The sequence below is a fragment of the Molothrus aeneus genome, chromosome 4 (genome assembly GCF_037042795.1).
Source record: "Molothrus aeneus isolate 106 chromosome 4, BPBGC_Maene_1.0, whole genome shotgun sequence".
Lineage (NCBI taxonomy): Eukaryota > Metazoa > Chordata > Aves > Passeriformes > Icteridae > Molothrus > Molothrus aeneus.
In genome coordinates, this window is record NC_089649.1 from 25,750,229 (window position 1) to 25,775,100 (window position 24,872).

The 24,872-nt window shown below is 40.1% G+C and overlaps 1 protein-coding gene across 3 annotated transcripts in view; it reads right to left on the bottom strand.

The window, feature by feature from the left end:
- The window catches only part of EGF (epidermal growth factor), a 57,245-nt gene that overhangs the window by 11,601 nt on the left and 20,772 nt on the right, over positions 1 to 24,872 (bottom strand). For all 3 annotated transcript variants that reach the window (XM_066548120.1, XM_066548119.1, XM_066548121.1), the window contains 15 exons: positions 24,591 to 24,716; positions 23,460 to 23,582; positions 21,118 to 21,240; positions 19,851 to 19,976; positions 18,763 to 18,899; positions 16,732 to 16,880; positions 15,017 to 15,121; positions 13,082 to 13,305; positions 9,191 to 9,358; positions 8,323 to 8,472; positions 7,720 to 7,866; positions 6,970 to 7,086; positions 5,831 to 5,956; positions 3,568 to 3,687; positions 1,283 to 1,433 (listed from right to left, as the gene is read on the bottom strand). In XM_066548120.1, coding sequence (XP_066404217.1) covers positions 1,283 to 1,433; positions 3,568 to 3,687; positions 5,831 to 5,956; positions 6,970 to 7,086; positions 7,720 to 7,866; positions 8,323 to 8,472; positions 9,191 to 9,358; positions 13,082 to 13,305; positions 15,017 to 15,121; positions 16,732 to 16,880; positions 18,763 to 18,899; positions 19,851 to 19,976; positions 21,118 to 21,240; positions 23,460 to 23,582; positions 24,591 to 24,716 — 2,092 coding nt within the window. The remainder of the gene's footprint in view (positions 1 to 1,282; positions 1,434 to 3,567; positions 3,688 to 5,830; positions 5,957 to 6,969; positions 7,087 to 7,719; positions 7,867 to 8,322; positions 8,473 to 9,190; positions 9,359 to 13,081; positions 13,306 to 15,016; positions 15,122 to 16,731; positions 16,881 to 18,762; positions 18,900 to 19,850; positions 19,977 to 21,117; positions 21,241 to 23,459; positions 23,583 to 24,590; positions 24,717 to 24,872) is intronic.

The window sequence follows — 24,872 nt, forward strand, 5'->3', positions numbered from 1 at the left end:
ATATGTACATTTCAATTCTCATTATGCACTAACACCTAACAAATAAAAGAAAAATAAATGTGATCCAATTTGAAAGTTCTGCAGGTTTAGACTCTTCTAAAGAAGAAACTTCCAAGGTGAAAATAGATACTTTACTATGCCTCTAAAAGTTACACTAAAAATTCAAACCCAGAGATAGGTAGTTCAGAAAGTACCAGAGATGACCCTGAGTCTGTCTCCAGTAATGTCTTTGCCCAAGGGCTTTGCTGAGCGCAAGAGATCCACAGCACAAAGCATTGACTTCATTCCCACATATGCACACAAGACACGTTCCTTTCATATTCCTGCTGGTACAGAGGTCTGTAGGCAGGGGAGACCACTCATCCTTCAAAATAGGAAAGCCTGAGACACAGAGAGAGATTTGCCTACCCTGGAACAGCATCCAGCCCCTGTACAGGTCCTCACTTACCACCTGTGACCCCAGGGGAGGAGGCAGGCATTGGATTTGTCCCATTGCAAAGATTTTATGCTTGATTTTGAAGAAAGATTCTGAGTACAGCTTCAAATATAATCAGGTTACACACTTAAATGCCAGCACTAAAAGTTTTGAAGAAATGATTACCCCATGGAACTAGGTTGTCACATTGACTAAGCCAAGGCTGACTTCTGAGGAGATGAGATTCTCCTTGATTTATAAGTACCTGCATTTGGGGAACCCAGAATTAGGCTTCACAAAAATATTGACAGGGTTAAAAATATTGACAGGGTTAAAAATATCGACAGGGGAAGTGGGTTTCAAATTTGAGGTCTCATTGTAACTCTTCCTGTTTTTAAGAGGGCAATTATATCCTATCCATTTCTGCCTTTCTGTAATGGAAGATGCTGACACCAGAAGATTGCTCCCCGGCCCCAGTCAGAGAAGGCAAGACAGAGGTGTACTGTTCCATCCCAGTGAATGCTACACATGAACAGCAAGGCCAGCAGGGAGGTGCAGTCAGGAGGACATACAGGAGAGAGAGAAGGCATGTCTTTCAAGTCATTTAACAACTTACCACCCATTTCCAAAGTAAAGAATCAAGTGGTCAGGGAACAAATCCAATCCTACCATGAATTGCAATGGAGTGGCCATGCACTGAAAATTACACTGATGACTTACAGGAAAGAGGAGATTCAATTGCTAATGAGCGACATGAGGGATGAGCAGATCATTCATGGACAAAATCTTCACTGCCTGCAGTAAACTGAGGGTAGCATTCCAAGGGTGCCATTGTTCAGCAGAGAAAATACAAATTCCTGTACTTACTTGCAAGCATAGTCTTGCAGGTCAGAAACATAATTGCACACTCCACCGTGGAGGCAGTATGACTCGTACGAAGGAGGACATCCTACAACATCACCTTGCACAGCCTTTGTAGTGTACTCACTGCTGACAGCAGCTGGGGGAACAGTAGATTCTGAAACAGAGAGTTTCAAAAGGACATCTCAAACTTTTGGCCTCATTGGTAACATAATCTTATGAGTCCCAGAACTTCAAGGTACTAAACTAGGCAAAAATATCCAATTTCTATTAATTACTTGTTTTTTCCTATCTTTTTATGCTGTTATCAGACTTAGGCAAGCATAAATATAGATAAAATTATTAAGTATGATATATTGATATGGAAATATTATTTATAAATATATAAATTATCGATTAATATTTATAATTATTCTTGTTTCTATATTATATATAATTTATTTTTTATAAATATATAGATATTAATATATTAATAGTGTTATTAGTATGATACAATAATATCTTAATATATTAATATAGTATACAAATATATAAATATTTTAGATTTACAGTGAAAGACCCACAGTGATTGACTGAGTTCTGTGTGTTTACTTGTATGAGCCCAGCCCTGCAGAAAAATGGGACCAACTGTCTAGGTACTTACTCTGAAATGATTTTTGCAACTTATGCAGCTTTGACATATGGTAAATCTCTACTATGTATAAATCACCAGAGTGAGAGGCAGAGGTGAAGGGTGACTGTATTTCATGCACTTGGATCTCAGAAGCTTTTACAAGAAACTTGTCATTCTTATGCAAATTGTTTCTACTCAGCTGCCATTCAGTTAATTGCACCTATGTGTGACAGCAGATCATATTTTTTACTGTTTCAGGCTAGTTCAGGTGCAGATAAGAGCATCACTGGGGGAGCAGGGAGCCCCGTGGTTCTGCCAAAGTGGACTGCAGCCTGCTCTGAATCACACTTGCTGCCACCTACACACCTATCCAAACCAGCTGGTTTTAAAGGTAGCACTAATATCTCTGCACAGCATGACCACAGTGCAGACATGCCCTTACAGAAAAGGAGTGCTTTCATGCCTACTTGGCTGCTACAACAAACCTGTAGGTCAGAACAAAACAGCTGCATGGCAAAGAGTTTCTGGCAGCATGGATTGGCAGAGACACACCTGATCATTCTCATACGATTATGGGGTCAGTTCTATGACTCACACCAGTTTTATTGCAACATGACCTTCAATGACATTTGGGCTTTAAAATTTCATTTGCAGGAGAACTGCCATGGCAGAGAGCCTGAATAGAAAGGGATGAGTGATTATAGTGAACCCCAGGTGTGCATGCATTCAGTAAAGAAAATTTCATCTTGCTAAAAGAGCTTATTAGGCAAAGCGCTAAAACAGTGTGTTAACGTCTACAAAGACATGGGATCAGACTGACACATGAGGGACCTAGGAAACATTATTTCCAAGTCATGCATCATTTAAAATCATCATTTCCTGAGTGACACCTGAAACTACTGAAAGATTAAGTGACTGAAATGGGAGTGGAAATCCTGATAGGTGCTCTATTTAAGAAAACCGTAATTTCCTTGTTTTTCTGAAGAAACAGCTCTGTGTCAATGTCCCTCCATCATCAGAAAGCCACTCAATCTGGAGTAAAATTCACTCTGACCAAGTGGGTTGACACAGAGTAAAAGAATGAGTCACTCTCAATTTCAGAGAATGCTGCTACCTCACTGAGGCACCAAAGTGAAGGTCAGATAGTCACTAGTGCTGAACTTTTAGCAGTTCCCTTCAGTAAATTGATAATCAGATTTTCTAAGGAATTTCAGAGCCCTTTTGAACAATTAGTGACTGGAACTGAAAGACAAGCTTATACTGCAGAATCAAATGGCACTTAAATCATGTGCATTTCCTCTGCTAGCCTTCTGAAAAGTAACAGAAGGCATGGGGAGTTTGAAAAATGGCACTGACTGAAATTACCCTCAAAAAAATGTTCCAAGGAGCATTTACTTCTGCTGTAGATTGTAAATGACATTTGATAGATTTGTTGGTACATTTAGACAGTAAAAAATTTACATTAAACCTCAATGTAGATATTTCCTTATTAAACTTGGATCTGTTCTCCTTAGTTCACCACAGAACAGCCTCCTAAAGGCAATGCTAAATGGATCCACAATCTGGTCAGGATGTTACTATACAGGGGTGCCTTAGTTTCCAGGTATAACAATTTATCTAAGGACACAGCTCTTAATTTAGGGCCACTTTGTTGTATTTGCTCTCTCCATTTACTCACTGCAACCGTCGCCAGTTCCAGAAGCATGATCAGCACACGAGCAAGTGAAGTTTCCTTCTGTATTTGTGCAGGTCATGTTCTCTCCACAGGTGTGGGACCCCGTCTTGCACTCATCAATATCTGTCACCCAAACAGTCTGCAGTTAGAAGAATGAAATGCCTCAGAGCATCGGCTAAAAGGGCAGCAGTAGCAGCACTGCTCTCCCCAGGCAGTGGGGGAAAACTCCAGAGACCTCTCCCTATGCAAATATGCCTCCATGGAAAGCCTAATGGAAAAGCAACCAGCCTACTTCCTATAGCAAGAGCATGCTGTGCTGCTGCAGACACTCTCCACAGGGAGAAGGAGGAAAAGGCTTCCCCAAGAAATGTAACAAGTACAGCAGAGTTGAAGAGGAGACTTATTTGTACCAGATGCATTCTCCTGGCACTGCTAGTCCTAGCTTGCAGCCTGGATCTATATGTTGGCATTCTTGCAGAAGGGTTTGGGAGTGGGGAGCTGCCCGCCCCTGTAACACCCACCTAGTTTAGCCTAACAAGAGTTTAGGCAGAAGAAAAGTGTCTAGAAACCTCCAGGTTTATTCAGTTTGTGTAAACACTTCAATAAGTGAGGTTCTGAGTGACTGTGAAGAGGCTCTCTGACTACAAGAGTTTCCAGGCTCAGAGACCATGTTAGGTTCATACACATCTCTCACCCCCATTCTGCTGCACACCCTCGTCCTGCCCCCACACCTTCTCTCCAAAGCCCATGGCAGCAGCTCCTGCCAGGCTGGCCACCTGCACCTTGCTAAGTGATGAAGCACCCCCCTCAAAGGTGAAACCTTTGGTTCACACAGCAGAGTTTGGGAGCTTTTGATTCATTTTATGACTGTCAGCAGAATAAATGTGCCAGGTCTACTTCAGGGAATCACAGATCTGCTTCCCGAATTTTTGTGAAATGATTGCTTAAACTGCTTGGAATTTTTTTACAGTAAAATTAACACGATCTAGCTCAAAACAGAAAATTCAGAGCACTTAAAAGAAAGGGGGGGAGGAGGGGAATACAACTGCTGCAGCATATTTCATGAAATGTGATTTCACCAACACCATATGAACTCATTGTGTGTTATCACTGAGCATACCATCACATTCCTGGACACTGTGCATGCATGCAGGCACTTACAACTGAAGCACAAAGTCACTTACCAGTTTCTGGCTTTCATAGTACATTTCAAGTCATCGAACACAAAATTAGTTTCAGTTATGTTTACATCTTAGTAATACTACATCTTTTATCAGCTGAGAATCTATTTTCTGGACTTAAAAGACTTCAGGAAAATAATAGACTGTTTTTCAGTGACAGTGGAAGGTACTACATCCTGAACAACTATTCCACAGTGCAGTGGTAAGTAAGACAGTAAAGCCCAGGGCTGCTTGAGGATTTGCCTTCTAGGTTGTGCTGGGTCAGCAAGAGGATCTTGTAACTTCTGTGTGCACTTCCATCTGCACTTCCAAACACCCTCAAAGACATGAGCTCTGCCTCTGACCCCTGCAGGCAAAAGGCCTTCTTGATGCTTCTGCCTCTGATACATTCCACATTCTACACATAATAATGATATTGTTTTTAATTTTTCAGTCATCCTAATCAGTGTTAAAGAACCAAGACCAGTAAAGATTATGTAAGAATTGGTTAAAACTTATTGGGCTTTGAGTTAGGCTATAAAGGAAAAAAGTAAAAGAAAAGGACAGAAGAGAAGGCAAGACTCTCATAAAGCTCTGAACAAACTGTGTGCTAGTCAAATACTGGAGAGAAAAAGCTTCCTGTTCATATTTACCACTAAAATGGATTAAGAATTTAAGAGACGTAGGGAATGAACTAAAGACCTGGCATTAGAGCTGGATGGGAAAATCAGTGGGTCTGATTATTAACAAGACTCTAAATGTACTCAAGTTGTCAGTGTCACACCTTGAACCTCATGCCTATTAAACAGACCTGGAATTATTTGATGAGTATTATGACACACTCAATACCTGCTTTCGTTTATATTCATGGCAACGATTTCCAATAAAGATCTACTGCTTCACCTCCACTTCCCTCCTCCTCTCTCTCTTTCTATAGCCACCAAGAAGAGTGCAAACACTGAGAGGAGATATTCACTGACAAGTACAAGCTTTGCATATTGATCAATTGCTGATGTTACCACGCTTCAAACAGGGAGGAAGGCACCTACAGGGGCAGAAATGCCTCAGCCTTCCAGACAGGGCAGAGCCCTCACACGTGCCCCTACCATGGCAATGGACTCCATCTCCCATGTAGCCGCCCAGGCACTGGCAGACGTAGCCCCCCTCCGTGTTGATGCAGTGGGACACGCTCCGGTTGCAGCCGTCCGTGCGTGCCGCGCACTCGTCCACGTCTGTGGGACACAGCAAGGGACAGGACACTGGGTCAGGAACCAGCAGATCAGTCAGTACATTGGGACATCTGCACCACAGAGCTCCCTCACACTCTGCTGTCACTTGGCAGTTGTGCACGTGAAGCAAATGGGAAGAGAAGGACTTTGTGGTCTTTTTTGGTATGAAGTTTGATGGGGGTGTTCTAAAATCCAAGAGAGTCAACAAAATGATATCACAAATATCATTTGCTTAAAGAAAAACTGTTCAGAGGAAATGATCTGATTCAAAACCAGCTTTATGTTATACAATCATATAATCTATTAAATTGGAAAAAATCTCTAAGAGCATTTAGCAACTTTGTTTTATAAAAGGATGCATAGGCTTAAAAAAAGAAAAAGTACTACAGTGGAAAAAATGTATGCTCATTGCAGCTTACAATTTTTTCCCTTTCCATAGCAACACAGATTCTTCTGAGTCTTCACACTTAGCCACCAAGTGGCATTTTTTTTTCTGTTTCTAACACCTTCCTCTCTTGACCTTTGTGAGAGCAAAACAGTTATTTCATTTATGTTGCAAATAAGTCCAGAAACTTAAAGACCACCCTGGGCAATGTTTTGCATGGCTATTAGAGTCTTTTTCTAGTGCTAGAAAGAAACTACTTTTTTATACAAATATTACATCAGGAATACTAATTTTGAAGAGATTTCTTATGTCTAAATTATACATTAACTGTAACGTCTATGGACTGAGCTTTTATATTTAGTCAATTTTTACAAATAAATACATTATACTTCTATTATCTGTGTTATTCCTTGTTAATATTAATAGGATTAACACTCATGGCTCAAGGGGAAAAAAGGCATGTGATAATTAGCCATTTCATCTCACATGCTTTCTGCTCATCATCCCTTTTATACTATTGACCTTTCTCTGGTGCCTCACACAGCCGAGCTGCCAGTGTGAAAGGAGATAGATTTTCTTCCTCCCTCCCAGTCTACAATTTTTCAAAAGTTATAATAATGTTTTTAATTACCATAGCATGATTTCCCCTTCCTGGTAAATCCTTTCAAACACTGGCACATAGCACCATCTTCCAGCAAAACACACTCTGCATTGACATAACATTCTAGGGCAGTGCAGTCATCTTCATCTACAGCATAAGCAAAACAAAAGAAAAACCACTAGATGTATTTGGAAATATCAAAAGAGGTAGTGTATATCTATATTACAGAAAAAAAAAACTGAGAAAACCACAACATACAGTCAAAGTTTGAAACTTAGCTCTCCAGGATTAATAATGGCAAGCCAATGCAATCACTGCAGCTGTTCTCTTTGTCTAGATAGAGTTGACATGTCACTTAATATCAGGATTTCTGAATATTTTATTCAAAACATATTGCAAATGTTAATGATCTAGTGTCATCAAAGATATGTAGAATTCAATGGGCTTAATTTTAACTTTTTTTAAAGGAATGCAATATACTTAAAAACCTAAGAGAGAGACTTTCTCAAGTGTTCCTAATTAAAAATGTTTGTTCTCTAGACTAGGATAATATCATCAATTTTTGTTGATATAGCCAAGGAATAAAGACACAAACAAAAAAAAGCAGTCCTACCTGGAATAATTGCACAGACCCAAGTTCTTGTTAGAAGCTTAAGAGCATGAATACCATCAGTCTCAACAATGAACCTTTTTTTCTTTAAGGTCTATTACTTCCTTCTGCTCTATAAACCTGTTCAGAACCTCAGAGTAAGCATAAGGAAGATAACCATCAGACTATACCTGATACCATGATTTCAGCAGTAAAAAAAATTATTTTCTGCTTTTCCCCATTGTCTGCATCCTTAAAAATCCCAGTGCTCCGTGTGCTCTGGAGCACAGTCTCTGGTGGTGGCATTGGCATTACCTCCTTGTGCACAGAGACACTTCCTGAAAAAGACAAGAAAAAAATGACATAGAGTATTTAAATCTACTGAAATAGCCATCTGATTTTCAAATACTTCTGTATTTTCCAATAATCATGGTGGTTTCCTTCTAAAATAAGCATCAGTATCCTCCCAGACTAACCTGTTTCTGACATCAAATTATTCCTAAAAGCACTCACTGGTGAGTTTTCTCAAATACAAAAGAGAAGAAATGTGATTCATTGCTCACAATAATTGTCAGCATTGCACACACTTTTTTCACTGCTAAAATGCCAAGGGAAGAATTACAGTGGTCAGACAACATATGTTGCCTTGCTGTCCCAAGGACAGCATTCCAGCATTTTCATTCTTCAGAGAAACCATCATTCCTTATTTTAGAGCAAGGTGAATTTTTCCAGTGCTCCCTGTGAGGATCCTCAAGTGTTTGAGGGGGGGCTTTTTGGGAGCTGGAGGACTGTACCTGCTGTTGAGTTGGAAGAATCCAGAGCACGACAGGATTTTCTGCCTTGAGTTTTCACAAATCCTGGATAGCACTTGCAGTGGACAATTCCAAAACTGTTTTCACAGATCTGATCACAGCCTCCATTCTCATAAAGGCAAGGATTTGCCCCTAATGAGGAAAAACAGGAAAATTAACAAGCTGCTTCTTCAGTAAACATCTCTGTTTAGATATGCAGAGTTGAAGCAGCTAGAATAAGGACAAAAACTAGGATTTAATTTTTTTTTTATATAACAACAAATGCACATAGTAAAGCGTAGATATTATCACCTAGCCCCTGTCAGAAAAAGAGATTCATGTACTCTGTATCTAATGCATGTACCACATTTTTAAATTTTATTTCCTTTATTGTTTCTCCTTTGATATTTAGAGTCCTAATATTTCAAGGACATAAGGAACCTGTGATTACCTTCTCTCAATCCTGACCTATTGAATTACTCGTTTCTGCTTACAGGGGGATTGTTCCCAACAGAAAATCAAATTATTTGATCAAAAACTAATAAATCTCACAAAATCTTTCCCCATGTCATTTTTTATTACTGGTGGGGGGGGGGGGTGCTAATAGACTAGGATAAATAGGAATTAGAAGACTGTGGTAGCCTCATGGCAATTGATCAGCATCTATTCTTGGTCATGAACATAAATCTGTCAGCATTCCTGGGACACATGCCCAGATGATGCTTTCAATGAATGCCAGTCTGACTATGCAAGGCTTTTTAAAGAGCCTATTTCTGAGAAGATAATCCTCTAGCCAGGGACATCTATTTTACTGGTATCAGTGAACAAGAGGAGGCTGGAAGGGAATGACTGCTCGATTTTTGCAGTGTACCTGGTTTCGCCAAAGGATGAGCTACAACCACTGATGAGGGTCTCAGCATGCTGCCTCGCAGACGTACCCTGTTTTGGCCGGTCTTCTTGTCCACCCTCACCAGTGACGGCCTAGCCCAGTCAGAAAACCACAGGTGGTCCTCAAACACAGCTACAGCAAAAGGGTGCCCTACAAAGACATTAGGTTTGTCATTTCCACATCTGTAGAACACACACAAGAAACCCTGTAAAGGAAAGCATTGTCTGCATATAGATCATCTTCTAACACAGGGACTTAGCCATAGCCTGTGCTCCCTTTGATTTCCCATGGGGAGGGATAAGTGTTCATGCACTGTCACTGACATGTTTTCTGAAAAATCCCTTCACCAGAATTTCTTCTCCTGGGAAGCTGAGAAGCCTCAGAGAAAAAGAAAAACAATATTATCTCCTTTGCTCCTCCTGTGTTTTGCTGCTTTGGAGTGCGGTTGGAGATTGTTTATCCAACAGGTGAATTGCTTTTACTTAATCACCAATCACCATCCAGCTGTGTTGGGACTCTGGAGAGAGTCACAGGTTTTTCATTAGTATCTTGTTAAGCCTTCTGTAAGTATCCTTTCTCTATTCTTTAGTATCGTTTTAGTATAGTATTCTTTAATATAAGTACGTAAAATAATAAATCAGCCTTCTGAGAACATGGAGTCAGATTCTCAATTTCTCTTTTGTCCTGGGGACCCAGAAGATACCACAATGAGCAATGGACCACAGGCACAGGTTACTTGCGCTCTTAGCAAGGGAGGCTGGGACACTTTCCTGGCTCAGTTCACACTTTATACTTCTTATGGCTTCCAACCAGACCTAGTTCACAAGATGCTTCTACCTCACACATCATCATTCCTTGAGGCAGCTTTGGGACCAGCCTTTCAGAACTAGAGTACCTCCCTCCTCTGCCACGACATGGGCTGGCAGAGAGCTGCTGAGGTGCACAGCCCCTTCTGCAGCCTTCCCAGTGCAAGCAGGAAAGGAGCTCATGGCATATGTCATCCTGCACAAGCATCCTGTGCCAGGGCAGCCTGGGAGCTGCAGACACTGCAGCCACTGACTCCAAAGCCAGTGTGTGGCCTCTGAAAGTGCCAAAAGTACACACAAGTGCAATGCACAGGGGCATACAGCCAGCTAAATAAACCACAGGAGGCAATAGGTCATCCAGGTAACTTCCTCTCTTTTCACTGATGACAACAGGATCCTAGACATCAGCTTCAACCAGGCACCTAACAATTATAGGACTAACTGTAGCTGCAAGAAATTCCACCCCAAGTTCAGAGCACAGGAACTTTTCCTTGGTAGCACAATATGATCTGCACTAGGAAAACTCAGATCCCTAGTTTGACTTCCAGAGATAAGCTCAGCAATTCAGAATCCTAAGAGTAATTTCATATAAATAATGGCAGACATAAAGATCTTTGCAAAATGATTCTGACTCTTTTTAATCTCTCATGATAGAAAATTGTCATTAGTTCACCTGGGACTATGCATTTTTTCTATACACTCAGAAATCTCCTGCTTTCAAGGTAGTCTTTGGGCAAGCTTTTTGCAATGGAAGGTAAGAACACATGCTATTCTTCCATGGGTGTACACCTGGCTTCAGAGTGCATGCTTCCTGGCTGAAGCAGGTTTGCTTTGTTGTGGTCCTGAGTGCCTCAGTGGCACTGCACTTTCCCACTGCAGTCTGAGCCCCTCTGAAAGGTATGTTTTTTAAGCATATGATTTTTATGTTCTTTTTTGCTTCTTGATGTAGACCCCAACTAGGTAGTGTTTCATTTCAGTAATGAAACTGGGATCCCAACATGTATTAACTTAAAAAAAAATCAAAGGCAAGCAAACAAGAAAACAACACAATAGATAACCAATACAGATAACCATTAGAACCTTGGGAAAGAAGTATGTGTTGGTATATCTTAAATTCAACTCACAAATAAACTGAAAAAAAACCCCAGTCCTTTACAAAAAAAATTTCTAAGACACTGTGTAAATGTTCTTTAGTGTTATTTGAAGAGTGTATTATTGGCATCTAACTACCTCCACTGACCCATGCTTAGTCACTGATCTTGGTTCTTACCTTTTCTTCCCATTAAATTTGAACAACTAGAGCAAGATCTAGATTCTGTCCCCAAACACCCAAACATTTCCTCACAGTTTTAGGATCTGTAGTTTGCACTATTCACAAACAGCACCCTGCTTTGTCCAGCATTTTATTAACCTCTTATTTTGCAAATGCATTAAGGATTATAATCAGAAGTGTAGTGTCAGTCAGTGGAGACAGCAGGAACAGTGCAAATGCAACCCACTGCATAAACAAAAGTTATGGTTGTATTCTTCATTGCCTCGGGCAGGTTATTATGGGCTGTTGTACTTACAGCTGAAATGGGGTTAGGTGGAAGAGCAGAAATAATTTAACCTGTTTTGCATGCAGCTCTACTGAATGAGCTCTCAGTACAGGGGCACTAGAGGGAGCTGCTGTAATAAAAATTCATGTTACAGCAGAACATCTATGAAGAGGTGCCACCTTCCGTCCTCCAGTGTACAGCTGTTTTCTGAATTCCAGTCTTCACTAGCAGCATTAGCAAATGATCAGGACATGCTTCTCTAAATTCATACCCCTACAGGCCTTCATCTCTTTTCACTTCCTTGCATACAGATGTTCGTGTCCTTTTCTCTCACCTCGAAACACCTGTATCGCTGCTCCTTTAACATAATCCATGTTTCTATAGTGCTCCTAGCTCTCCTTCTCTTTTTGCTCCCTGTAAGACACTGTCCCACTCCTTGTGGAGAAACAAAATGAAACTTGGATCAGATTTCAAGGTCCTCCTTTGCGGATCTGCCCCATTCCTGGAGGAGGCAGTTGCCGTGGGAGCAAAGGGAAGAGAGAAGAAGGCTGGAAATTACTAGGAAATTACTTCCTGAGCCTTTTGATGTCTTATAAACTGGAGAACACTTATTCCTCCAGGATCTCACTTTGGTCACCTCCAAAAGACTGGGAGGGTATCTGGCTTTGGTGATGAACACAAGTCTTCCCAGAGCACAGACTAGAACAGAGGCTGCTCGACAAAGTAACCATAAGGTTACCCACAGCAGTCATGGCATTGAGCTATGAGTCCTCACTCTGCCCATGTTTTGTATGCACACCTACAAAATGGTCCCCAGAGAGATCCCATGATCAAAAGAAATCGTCCTCTCTAGAAACTAACTTGCCAAGTACAAGATTCTTAAACACATGGTTACTTTAGACGTGGTACAACATCAGTTCCTTGTTGCCAACACCTCTGTTCTTTTGCTTCAGAACAGCACAGTTATGTGTCAAGCAGCAGAAATCTTAGCCATAAAAACTACCACCCCATTGTAAAATCATTTTTCATTTGGTATCTATTGTGCGTTTAGAATCCTTCCAGTGCTCAATGCTGCAGATACAGGTTTGCTGCTCAAGGACCTTAACGACCTAGATTAATTCCCTTTCTTCTTTTGTCAATACAACTCACTGATGCAATAAACACAGCAAAACCTGAATTAAACTAAGCAGCCATGCATGGGAAAAGCAAACCACATTTTTTATTCTTTTATTCTTTTATTCTTTTCATTTTTCTATGAAGGCAGAAAGAAGGCATCGCACAAACCTCTCTGTGCAATGCAAAGTGACTGGTTAATAAAAGCAGAGAGTGTTAGAAAGAAATGCTTTTGCTAAAATTAATAAAAGTCAGCAGGGTAACAAAATGAAGAACTCAAATGCTGTCATTAACCTCAACATAGCATGGGATAAATAGCACAGCAGCTGGCCAGTAGTTTTCATGCACATATGCAGACACACACACACACACACAGGACAACCAGCAGTAGGTAATTATCAACCCCAAAGCCTCACCTACATCATTCTGTGCAAGAATTCGACGACCAGAACCATCCAGGTTTGCGCTCTCAACCACGGCCTGCTTAGCATCACACCAGTACACCTTGTCAGCCAAGTAGTCCAGAGCTATTCCACTGGGCCACAGCAGGCCAGTGCTGGCTATGACCCGGCGATCGAAGCCTTCTAACGAAGAGCTGCCAATCCGCGGGTTGACCCCCATGTCAGTCCAGAATAATCTCCTTCAGAAAACAAAATGAATACAGGGAGTCAGTAAGTAAATGTTTGTCCTCCTCTCCATGGAGTTCTTTCAAAGCAGAAAGGTCAGATCAGAGCAATGCAGCCCTGACTCACAGGAGAAAATGTGCACACATCAAGTAAACATATTGGCTGCTCATCTTTCCACACTTGCCATGAGACCCCAGGTGATTGCACTGAGACTTATGCAGAATCCTCACTCTGTTCACTGGCATGAAACCTTAGGAAAACAACTCCTCACTATGTTAACTGCCACAGCTCTTCATATCTGCTTTTTGATTTTCCATGTGACAGCTGATGGTGTTTTAGCAAACCCAGACAACAGAAAATTATGTTTTAGCCAGACCCTTGTCTAAAGAGGGGTCCAACAATAAACAAATGAAACTAAAATTACCCATTACCCATGAAAAACAAGCCAAAGTAGGAAGGTTGTTTAAAAAATATACACCAATATCAGGTTCAGAATCTTCTTCCTTTAATAAAATCATGATTCTCAGGGTCTCCCTCTAGATTCCTGTGTGTTACTCACTGGGTGTTTAGCAGTTTTCAATGAACAGACAATGCTAGAAGGCAACTCAATATGGGGATAGCTATAATTGCAAATAATATCTGAAGTTTGGGCTCATCTTCCCAGGTGCCAGTTGCTTCTGTCAGGTTTACTTAAATAACTCAGAGATTCACTTAGCTTTAGTTACACAAGCAGTTTTGCTCTAACTAATGCAAGGATCAGTATTTTCAAGAATTTTAATCGTGTTTCATATTCCTCTTTAATATTTCAACTATGGACATTGCCATAATGTCTGTTCATCCTTTCACCATTAACTTTCTAAAAAGTTAGGTTTTGATGATGTTTCCTCCTCCCTTTCCCCTTGCATGCTTTGCCTCTACCAATAATTCTAGAAAACAATCTGGCAGAACCTACCTTTCTTCAAAGTTTTCCTGCAAAATGTTTCTATAGTATTTGACCTCTACTGAAGGGTTCTTTCAGGTCTTTTATGGGCAGAGGCAAGCTGGCAAAACACCCTCCCCAAACCTGCTTCTTTCTGATTCATCAGTTATAGCAGGATGTGAGCATCAAAACAAAATTTAAAGGACCAGATTTAAAATGTTCCTACTATAAGCATACTGACTAAAAATCCATGGGACTTCGCCATTGATTGAAACAGCCAGAATTTCATCAAGCATGTAAACACATGGGATCATTTCAACACTAGTTAAGAAGAGAGAAGGTGCATTTAAAACAACAAATCTCCTGAACAGTAAATTAGATTTAGTTTCCTCTGAAACTGAAACATGGACCAAAAAAAAAAGGTCCATGTTTCATTTTTGTAAGCACTGCTCATTAAAAGTGATTACCTTCTTTACTCTACTAGATATGGAGCCATCAAAGTTTGTAGTGAGGCACCTACAGCTGTCAGTGACCTCAGTTGCTCATGCTTATCTTTAGCTTAAACTGCATGTAGTATCGTTAATGCTCCAACTTTCTTCTAAAATCTATATGAGAAATGAACATGTCCCAGCTCATGAAAGAAACCCTGCAATAAAACATTACATTTCACACAGCTCTGTGAGGCAATGACTAATCCAGCACAAGAGCAATGCATATTTTGACTGCCAAAAGGGCAAAGCTTGCACACTCATTTTTAAAAATCATCCACAAGCATTACATGATTTACTGTGTTTATCACTCCTTACTTAGCAAACGGGTGAATGGCAATCCCTCGGGGCTGGGAGAGATCCTCCCAGATGATCATTTTTCTTTGCATTCCATTCAGATTGCTCCTCTCAATGCAAACCTTCCTGCAACACAGAGAGCACTGTTAGGTCCTCCCTGCCATCTTTTTAATTGCCTTCTTGGGCTGAATGCACTAAGATTTTGCACTGCTTTAGTTTAGCTGTAATAAATCATTTCACAGCGACAGGAAGTAATCCTGCTGATGTGGGATGTCTAGCTGCTTTATCAACAAGTAATTCATGTTACAGCTTCATTATCTGGTCCAGGGCATGATGATAAAATACCTGCTGGTCTGCAGAAGACATGAAGTTCTCCTTCTTTGGGTGAATAATGAATTGCAAGTATGATCACTAATAGATAAATGCTAGCTTTAAAAGGAGTCATGGGGAAAACCAGCTCCTAACTGAATACCATTACCAAATGTATAGAGAATTTTTTAAAATAGAACTTTTACATAGCATTTTTCATCCAGAAATCAGTGGTCATTTTACATATTACATCTATTTTGCAGGAAATGATGAGGCTAAGGTTCTTAAGATTACTCATAAAATCTGTGGCCAAGTCAAGTATAGAATCTACATTGCCAATCTTTCAATTCACCTTTTTTCCAGAAAACTGATTTTATTGCTGCAATATTCATCTTGCCAAACAAATATCAGCCTCTACCTGCAAGCAAACCTACAGCCTTCCATGCCTTTTTGAACCTTCAAAGAAAGGCCCCACAGAGATGGAAGGAGAAATTCCTGCAAATGTGGAATACAAACGGGTAAATGCAGTGGGTGAGAAGGAAGTTCCAGGTTCAAATTCTCATATTCTCCCTGAATATGTTCTGTCTTGTGGAGAGAAGCACCATAATCTCCCATTCCACAAGAAACACTGGCATATTTCTACAGCAGCTCAATCATATGACAATATTGTACCTAAAAGCGAGGAAGTGGACTAGCAGAATATTTAAAATGGAGAATGAGGGTGGTCTAAACACTCACAATTACTTTTTATTGACTAACGAATTATGGATCATGTTGAAAGCTCATGACCACTCTTCAAGGCGTCTTCATTATCTGTTGTGATTTGAAACTGCCTTTTCATCAAAAGTCATTTTTGTTTCCCTCTGCATATAAGGTTAGGTATCAGCTGAAAGGTGGGCACATTGTCTGGCAGCAGTGATTCCTCTTTTATCAGAGATAATTGACAAAGACTCTCCAATAACATGATTCTAGCTGCCAACAATGCTGACTTCTGCCCAAGATGTACTCAATACCATAATAATCTTTTTTATCTTTTATTCTTTTTCATAATATGTATGTATATACAAAGATATACCTATACACACCCACTCACATGCAGATTATGTATGTAAAAAACAGTGTAAGGAAACATATTCACGTGCACATATGTATGCATGCAGTGCATGCTTTAGATTCCTTGCAACTGAGTCCAAATCCTTGCTTCTTGGAAAGACAAAGATAAAAACACAATACAGACTGCAAGGGAACTTCCAGCATTTTAGTTTTACAGAACCTTCCAACTGTATATACTTGGGACTAAAACTACCCAATCAGAATGGGAAGCACTACTGAACTAGAGGGATATCTCAGCTATTTCTGCATCACCAATCATTTATTCCAAATATTTAATGGCATGCTTCAGCATAAATGCCCTGTGTAGCATGTACCCTCTGTCTGTCCAGTACAATTTACGGTTAATCCAGTCCACAGCAAGGCCTTCAGGTGTATCCATAGCTCCATGAATAACCTTTTCACGATCTGAGCCATCCAGATTAGCTCGTTCTATCCATTTCAAGGCAGTGTGGGCAAAGTAAATCTGTGAATAAATAAGAGACAAGGTGTCATTAGTTCTCATCTCACTTTCTACTCTACCTCCTCTGTCTAGTAACTCCATTTCTAAAACACCTTTTTCATCTGGAAAATTCCCTAAACTGCTTATTCACAAAAGGCTGCACAGGTAACCTGTGATCCCTGATCAAATAAAAAGACACTTATCCTTCAACCAGGATGACTTCTGCAGGCAGATTGTGCTTAGCTGTAAATCCTGGTTGCCCTATATACAGCCCTCTGAATATCCTGCAGTTTTGTTTCAGCCAGCAGCTACTTCACATGAAGCACAGCTGAGGAAGCCAAAGTAGGAACAGGCAGAAAGAAGCATGTTGTCATTTCACTGGCTGCTCATGTTGAAAAGTGACAAGTGTGGAGAAGATAGCAGCACCCTATGTATATCAAGGAGCTGGGAAGGGGAAAAGTAGGTATAAAATTTACTTGTATTTTTTTCCACTTTTCTATCCTGCAGCTATCTTAATTTTTTGCTAGGTGTCTATTCTGTAAGGTTCCAACATTTCCAGAAGAGGTTTCTTAGTTTGAGGTCAAAAGTAAAGTTCTTTGCTGGTAGGGAAACCAGGTTTGCATTTTCCAAGGATGTGTAAATTTTATCTTGTATCCAAATACCAGAGGAGGCAAACATTGCATGGCACAACCATATCAAAAGTAGTGCTGAGGCTTTCTTTGGAAATGGTAACAGCAAAACAAATAACTTTGCTTTGATGCTGGCCATGAGGTCAAACAAAACAAGAGGGAACCTCTAGCCTTAGCCCAGCTAATTCAACACCCTGGGAGCACACAGGGGTGCTGCCTTGCCCCTCAGCTGACACAACCAGGCTCCTGCAGCCTGGCTGGCCCCTGCATGTCCCCCCACCTCTATTCTGCCACCCAGCACCACAGGAGGGGATCCCTGGTGCACACCAGAGTCCCTGGCACAGCTGATCCACACTTGGCACAGCACAGGGCAACTGCTGCCTCTCCAGAAGGGCCCTATTTTGGGAGTAAGTGGAGATGTTCCAGGAGTGCTTGAAGTGCTCCTCCTGTAAATGCAGATCTGGTAACATTCACATTTGTTTAGCTGTGTCCATCTGGGCCTTGAGGTGCTTCCAACAACTTAACTGAGCTACTCATCAGCTTTCACTGTACCATCCAGTATTTCTTTGCAACGCTTTTACAGTAGAAATAAGGCTCTCCATGGGAAAATATAACTGTCTGCCACAGAAGATTTAGCAAAGCACAGCTGAACTCCTATTCTTCCCAACTCTGCAGGCAAGGAGTAGGGCATTAGGATGCAGCCACAGACAAACAGGTCTTTATACAGAGAAGATTCCTCTTTCCAACAGCACTGTCTAGTATGTGAGGAGTGCATTTTGGAAGAGCAATAGACTCTGTGAGCATTCAGTAGTTTTGCTCAATAATATCAGGACATGGGAAATAATTCTTATTAAGATTACTCCAACATTTACTAGGGATCATACAGATTTAGCTGGATAGAATAAAAGATACTTTTGCTTGTACCACTACACAGTGAAGAAACTCGGCAATATATTTCCAGAAAATAGCACTGCAGTCTTAATGGAGAAAACTCACACAAAAATTCTTTAAAACTGAAATCATGCCTGAAGTGAATTTAGACATCGAAATTCTCTGCAAAGTATCATCTTCAATGTACAAAAAGGAAATAAAAAAAGGATGAAACTCTTCAACTAATGTTTGGGACCCTGTACCAGTTGTGCTCCTGACAGGCAACAGAACAAGGAGCAGCATAATGCGTAATCCAGATCACTGACAGAGGAAAGGTTAAGGCACATGAAAGCTCAATCCTTTTGTCCTTGCAACACTCCAGAATCCTCTCATTTTTAATGCCTTACCTTATTTTCCACCGGGTCAGAGTCCAGTGCTAAGACTACTCCCATCTGCCAGTCAAGTAAACTTGTGTAATCTGTTCCATCAAAACTGATCTGGCGGATATCTTGGCCATTTGCAAATAACAAAAATGGCTTAGGACCTGCCAATTAAAATTTGCCAGTGTGTTAATTGCACTAAGTTCAAAGTGATCTCTAACTTGCATTACTACCTAAGTAGCGTTGCAAGTAAGTAACAGTAAAAGACAAAATGGGGAACAGAAGCAAAAAGAAATTACGGCAATTTTCCTACACTCCACTTGCCTAAGAAATTAAAGAGAAATGTGAATATAAGTTTACAGCATCAGTCTCAACATTTCTGACTAAAGGAGTCACTAGTCCTGCTGCATTTCACACTGAGTGCCTTAGCCTCGAGGCAATCATCTCTCTACATTTCACAGTATCATCATAAATGCCAGAATAACTTGAATTTGCATATGGAGAAGTCTTTTGGAGTAAAAGCAAGAAAGATATCATTCTCAAAAACAAAAACAAAACATACAAATCAAAAGCTTTTTTTTCCTACTCTCTTTTGCAATTGCTTATACCTTGCTGATCACCAGAGTCTGCCCTTTTAGAAAGAGCAGAAGGGTCTGGAATCCAAAAGTGCACATCAAACACTCAGCTTCCTGGGGCCAGAGGGGGAGAAATATCCTTATCTGGAAAGTCCTTTGCAGACTATTCCCTATCCTATTCACAAAGTAGAGAGACTTCAGCCCCAGGTCTGTAACACTGGGCAGGAACTATGCCCATATTTATGTGAAGGCACAAACCCATGTACTGCAGGACAGGCCTCCACAGTATGGGAGCCCAGAGTGAAATGGTGAAGATGGATCACAGATTGAACTTTCTGTGAAGGAGACAGAACCATGTACTGGTGCTTGTTCTGGTTTATTTCCAAAATAGTTTGTCTTTCCTAACAACTAATACTTCCCAAATTTCACAAAATAACCTAAAAACAGTGCAAAAAAGGGATCCCAGTTGATCCACCCTAAAGAACTCAAAAAGGATTTACTTTTATTGGCAGAAATATGCAGGCATACCAAGACACCCACCTATAGCAGTGCAGTGCTTTCTGTCTTGCTGAAGCTTATATCCCGGAAAACAAGCACACTCCCAGGAGGATGGGCTTAAGGAAGAGCATATCTGACTGCAGCCACCATTATCTGGAGATGTACAACCTTAAACAGAGCATTTGTAAAATTTTACTGTGCCGTTCTAAAAGAAAAATAAAATACAACAAAATCAGAGGTATAAGAGAATGGTTCACTCTGCTCAGGATTTCTACAGTGCAAATCATCTCAGTGACTGGTAGATTTACCAAAAGGCCTCCTGCTGAAAGCAGAAGACTAGAGAAGTGAAAACAAATTAGTAGCAACTTGTTCCAGAGTTTTGCTGAAAACTCAGAACACAGGATGTTGTGTTGTAACACAAAGTGGGAGGGTAGGATATGTAAAGAGAGAGGGAAACTCTTCTCCCATGCAAATCTCATCCCATCTACAAAAAAGTAATAAATTTTGTCAGACTTTGCACTTTATTCATAGAAACAGCAAATTAATGCAATTGTCTCCCCAGAAGTTAATTAGGCTAGGATGACAAATTGATACTTTCTAAGAAAACAAACCAAGATTTCATATAAAAAGAAACCATTCTTTTGTTATTTTTTTCTGTTATATTGTCAATACCTACATAAGCTAGCAAAACAGAAATAATGACTGAATCTATGTATAAAGTACAGTCCACGATATGAAAGGGATTAAAAGGGAAAGAGGATTTTTCACAGCATAAGGCTGTCAGTAATGGAGCTATCTTGACCCCTAAGACTGAAAAGATGCAGTTGAGAAGTTACAGTCCCTTGAATTTGGAAAATTGCTGAAGTGGGGAATGACGGATTGAGTGTAGCAGCTTCAAGTATTCTGACTGCACAAACTCCATTTGTGGCTAAGTTGGAGTGACTCTGAACATGGGGTGCATGACATCAATAAAATTATCACCCGAGCCTTAATGTTGTATGTATATGTCCTCTCAAGTATAAATTTTAGATGTCTCCCACAGCAAAAATCTGAGACATGCCTTGATCTGTGCTGACAACAAAAGAACTTGGCCAGCAAATATTGGATGTTGCTGCTACTAAAAATCTATTAAAAAATGAAGATGAATGCTGCTCATGTCAGCACTCAAATCACCTTACATTCTATTATCTTGTACAATCATTTAGAGCTGTTCAAAATGAGTGTAAAACGCCTTCATTCAATTCTGGCTCTTGGTGCCAAGAATAAACAGAGCCTGGGAGTGACTTCAGCTAAGAAAAATGTTCCTTACCTGTGCATGTTTTGCCATCCACTTTGAGCACAGATCCTTCTGGGCAATAGCAAACAGGGCCTTTAGATGTCTGAAGGCAGCCATGACTACATCCAGTGTCATTAGTTGTACAGGTAATAAGCTCTACAGTAATTTAAGGGGAAAAAAAATCCTAAATGATGATAAAAATTTTTACTAAGCCCCCAGTAAGAGATTTCAACACCTTCTTGAATAGCAAAAGAAGAAGAAGAAGAAGAAAAAGTAGGGAAAATAAATATATAAATAAATATAATTGTGATGTTTAGAGTACAACACTTCTGCAATCTTTCTGTGGTTTGTTATGCTGTGTTTCTGTTTTGCTTTTCCAAATTTTTTCCACATGTCCTCCTAATTACAGTCCAGGAGAAAGCCAAAATTGCTGAGTCCTGAAGCCATTGTACTTATCAGGCTTTAATTTTTCCAAAATACTCTGAGATCTGTTAGCAAAATAGAAGTTCATTTTGAAAAATCTCTTTCTTGTACTTCATCAAAAATAGATCAGGTTCTAAAAACTACAAAGAATCTATACTGAAAGAATAAGTATAAAAGACCAAGAGAATGAAGAAGAACTAATTTCCTACTAATCCAAGTATAAAAGAGCTAAGATCAATCAAAACAGGAGATGAACCTTCCAGAAACAAAACTATGTTCCTTAGTGTCAATTTTAGAAGTCATAAGGGCAAAATCACCTGAGGACTTGGCAAGAGCTTTCCTTTACTTGCTATTAGAAATATTGCAGTGCCAACGTTTTTTTTTTTAGTCTTTCTTTAATGCAATTTCAGAAGATGTGCTCCTTCCACCTTCTGCACTGCAGTACTCCATCTCTTTGTCCCAAGTCTAGTGCCATATGACTGGAACCGATGCAAGATTTCCACAGCTGCTTCTATGAATCAGCAGCACACTCTGGCCTAAATGGTGCATAGCTCCTGCAAATATTGCTTCTGCAGGAGAACTGCATTCTGGATTGGAGTGTGCCAGCTACTTCAGCACAGAGAATAGGGTCCAGAAAATTCCTTCTGACCAGAGCTTCTGGCTTTAGATGAAGAGCTTCATAAAGGACTTGGAGGACAAAGCATCAAAATCTCTGGCCAGCACTTGGACTTCTCATGTTGTGTGTGTCTCTCTCCCAGACTGCACAGTTGGTGAACATCTGCCTTGTGCTGCGGGTCACATTGTCCATCCTGCGTCCCTAGCCTGTGCTAGAAAAACTTTGTTTTCGATCTCATTTGAGCCACCCAAAATGCAGGCATACAGTTCAAGCTGGTCATCCAAAGCAGGATTGAGTTTCACAGCATCTCAATGTTGTTTTGGATGCAAAATGATATCCCATCTCCCAGTAACCTCTGGCTGCAGCCCTCCCATAGTTCTTCTGCTGCAGTTGGCTGCCCTCTGCAGCTGTCACACACACCCTGGACCCCCACATTGGGTCACTGAATCTTGTTCCTGACTCCCTCTTAATAAAGAGGAAGAAGTGGCTCTTACAGAATCACAGAATATCCTGAGCTGGAAGGGATCCATGGAGATCATCGAGTCCAACTCCTGGCCCTGCCCAGAGCTCTTGGAGTCTAAAATAGACTGACTGCTAGACTCTGTTAGATTCTGTGGCTATATTTACTCTCCAGTAGTGATATTTAATATACCCTAGATCCTTATCCTGCCACGATCCACACAGAACTCATTGGTGTGCACTGGCACTCCTGCTTAGGCCTCATACCAATGTTTTATTTCAAATAAACAAAGTAGAGGGACCTTTTTCTATGCATAAGCTTCACTTCAAAAGTGACTGACAATATTCCAAGACCTCAAAACTTGGAAGCTTTTCACATTTTATGGTCTAGACTTACTTCAGAAAGGCTTAATTCATTTGTAGGCTGAGCATACACATTTAATTCCACTAATGTCATACATATTAGCAATGCTGTCAGCTCTGATCTGAAAATAAAATACATGATGCTGTGAGCTGCTCTTTCAGACTGGGCAAATCCTTAGAGAGTGGGCCAAATTCAGAGACGACATTTAAAAATACATAACTGCTGATCCACCTGGAATGTGTCACTGGGCCTAATCTGAGAAGAGGTCTCTCTGGAGACATGACTTGTTTCTTTTTTCCTCCTCTGAAGAAGTGCACACAATTTCTCACGTGTAACTTCTGCTTCCTTGAACATGACACCTGAAATCAGTTTGCTCACTTTAAGCCGATCCTGCTTACATAACATGGGATTGGAAGCAGCAATGCAATACACAAAACTTTCAGCAGTTCCAGTGTGAAATGAGGACTCTCTCCAACAGGATACTCCAAGTGTTTGTGTATTACAGCTCCTTACCATGGCATGTTTTCCTGTCAGGCAGCAGAACAAAGCCTCTCGGGCAGGTGCAGTAATAGGAGCCAGGGATGTTCACACAGCCTAAAGTGCAGCCGTGATTCCAGAAGCCACATTCATTAATGTCTGCAAAAAAAAAAAAAAAAAGATAATTTGTTGTGTCAGAAAAACCTCATCGGCCAATTTTAGGGAATAGATTAATGAAACAAAGTAATAGTCTGAAAAAGTACATCCCTTTTTTTTCATTCGTTTCACAAAAATGTGTTTCTTCTAATGAACCATAAGAAAACAAGTTTGCAGACCTCATTCAAATCAGTGTTAAAAACCTTCTAGCAAAATATACTCGTGCTCTGTGTGTCCAGCTTAGGTGCCTAGAGGACTACCAAAAGATGCCTTTTCATACAGATTCCAGTGCCATTTAAATCCTGTGCACATCCAAAACATGTACATTAGACACAGTCTTAAAGCAAAAGTTCTTTTTAAAAATTTGGGTTCAACATGACTTAAGTAAAAGCCTCAAAACAGAAGTGTATTAAAAGCTGAAATTCAGAAATCAAACCTGAGAATTTCCTGAGAACTGGGAGGCTGATGCTCAGGCAAGTTTGTAAATCCTGTAAGCTAGGAATTCTGATGCCATTATGTCTTATAAAATCTAGTCATGTAGTGAAAGAGATGCTTTAAAAAGCATTTTGTTATGTATTATTAATAGAAATTTAAGATTTATAATAAAACAATCCAGATAATATTTAGAAGCATGTTAAGTATTTCTGTCTTTTTTGAAATTATACCTCAGACAGACTTCTTGTTGCTGGATTATTCCATGTTTCACCTTTGGTGGTACATCCAGTTTCATACTTCTTTTAAAATTAAATTAGCACACATCAGCATTTCTACTTGTCTGAAGCTCCTTTACCTACTCAGGCTAAGACCAAAGTTTCTCACAAGAACAGCATCTGTGACTCTTTCATAGGTCTTGTTTTAAACTATTTCAGACTTGGAAGGACACAAAACTGAAATGTCACACTGAAATTTTTAAAAGCTCATAGTAATTTTTCAAACTCAAGATACTAAGTAAAAGAATAGAAGAATTTTTTCATGTAATAGAATAAAGTGGATGAGAAATTCATGTATTACCTTCACAAAACTGTTTATTTCGACTTAAAATAAAGCCACTCGAACATTTACACCGATGAGTCCTTAAGTCTGGCCTGCAGATTCTTCTTCTGCACTTTTCTCTGTTCCAATCACAGATTCCTTTTTCTGAAAGAACAATTACAGGGTAAGTAGACTGGAGTTCTTATCATATTAACCCTCCAGTAGAAAGATGATAGGAGATGTATTTTCTTGTCAACATCTGCTTGCTCAACCAAGCTGAGGAACTTCTTATTAATGCAAAATAACTTCATTTTTTTCCAT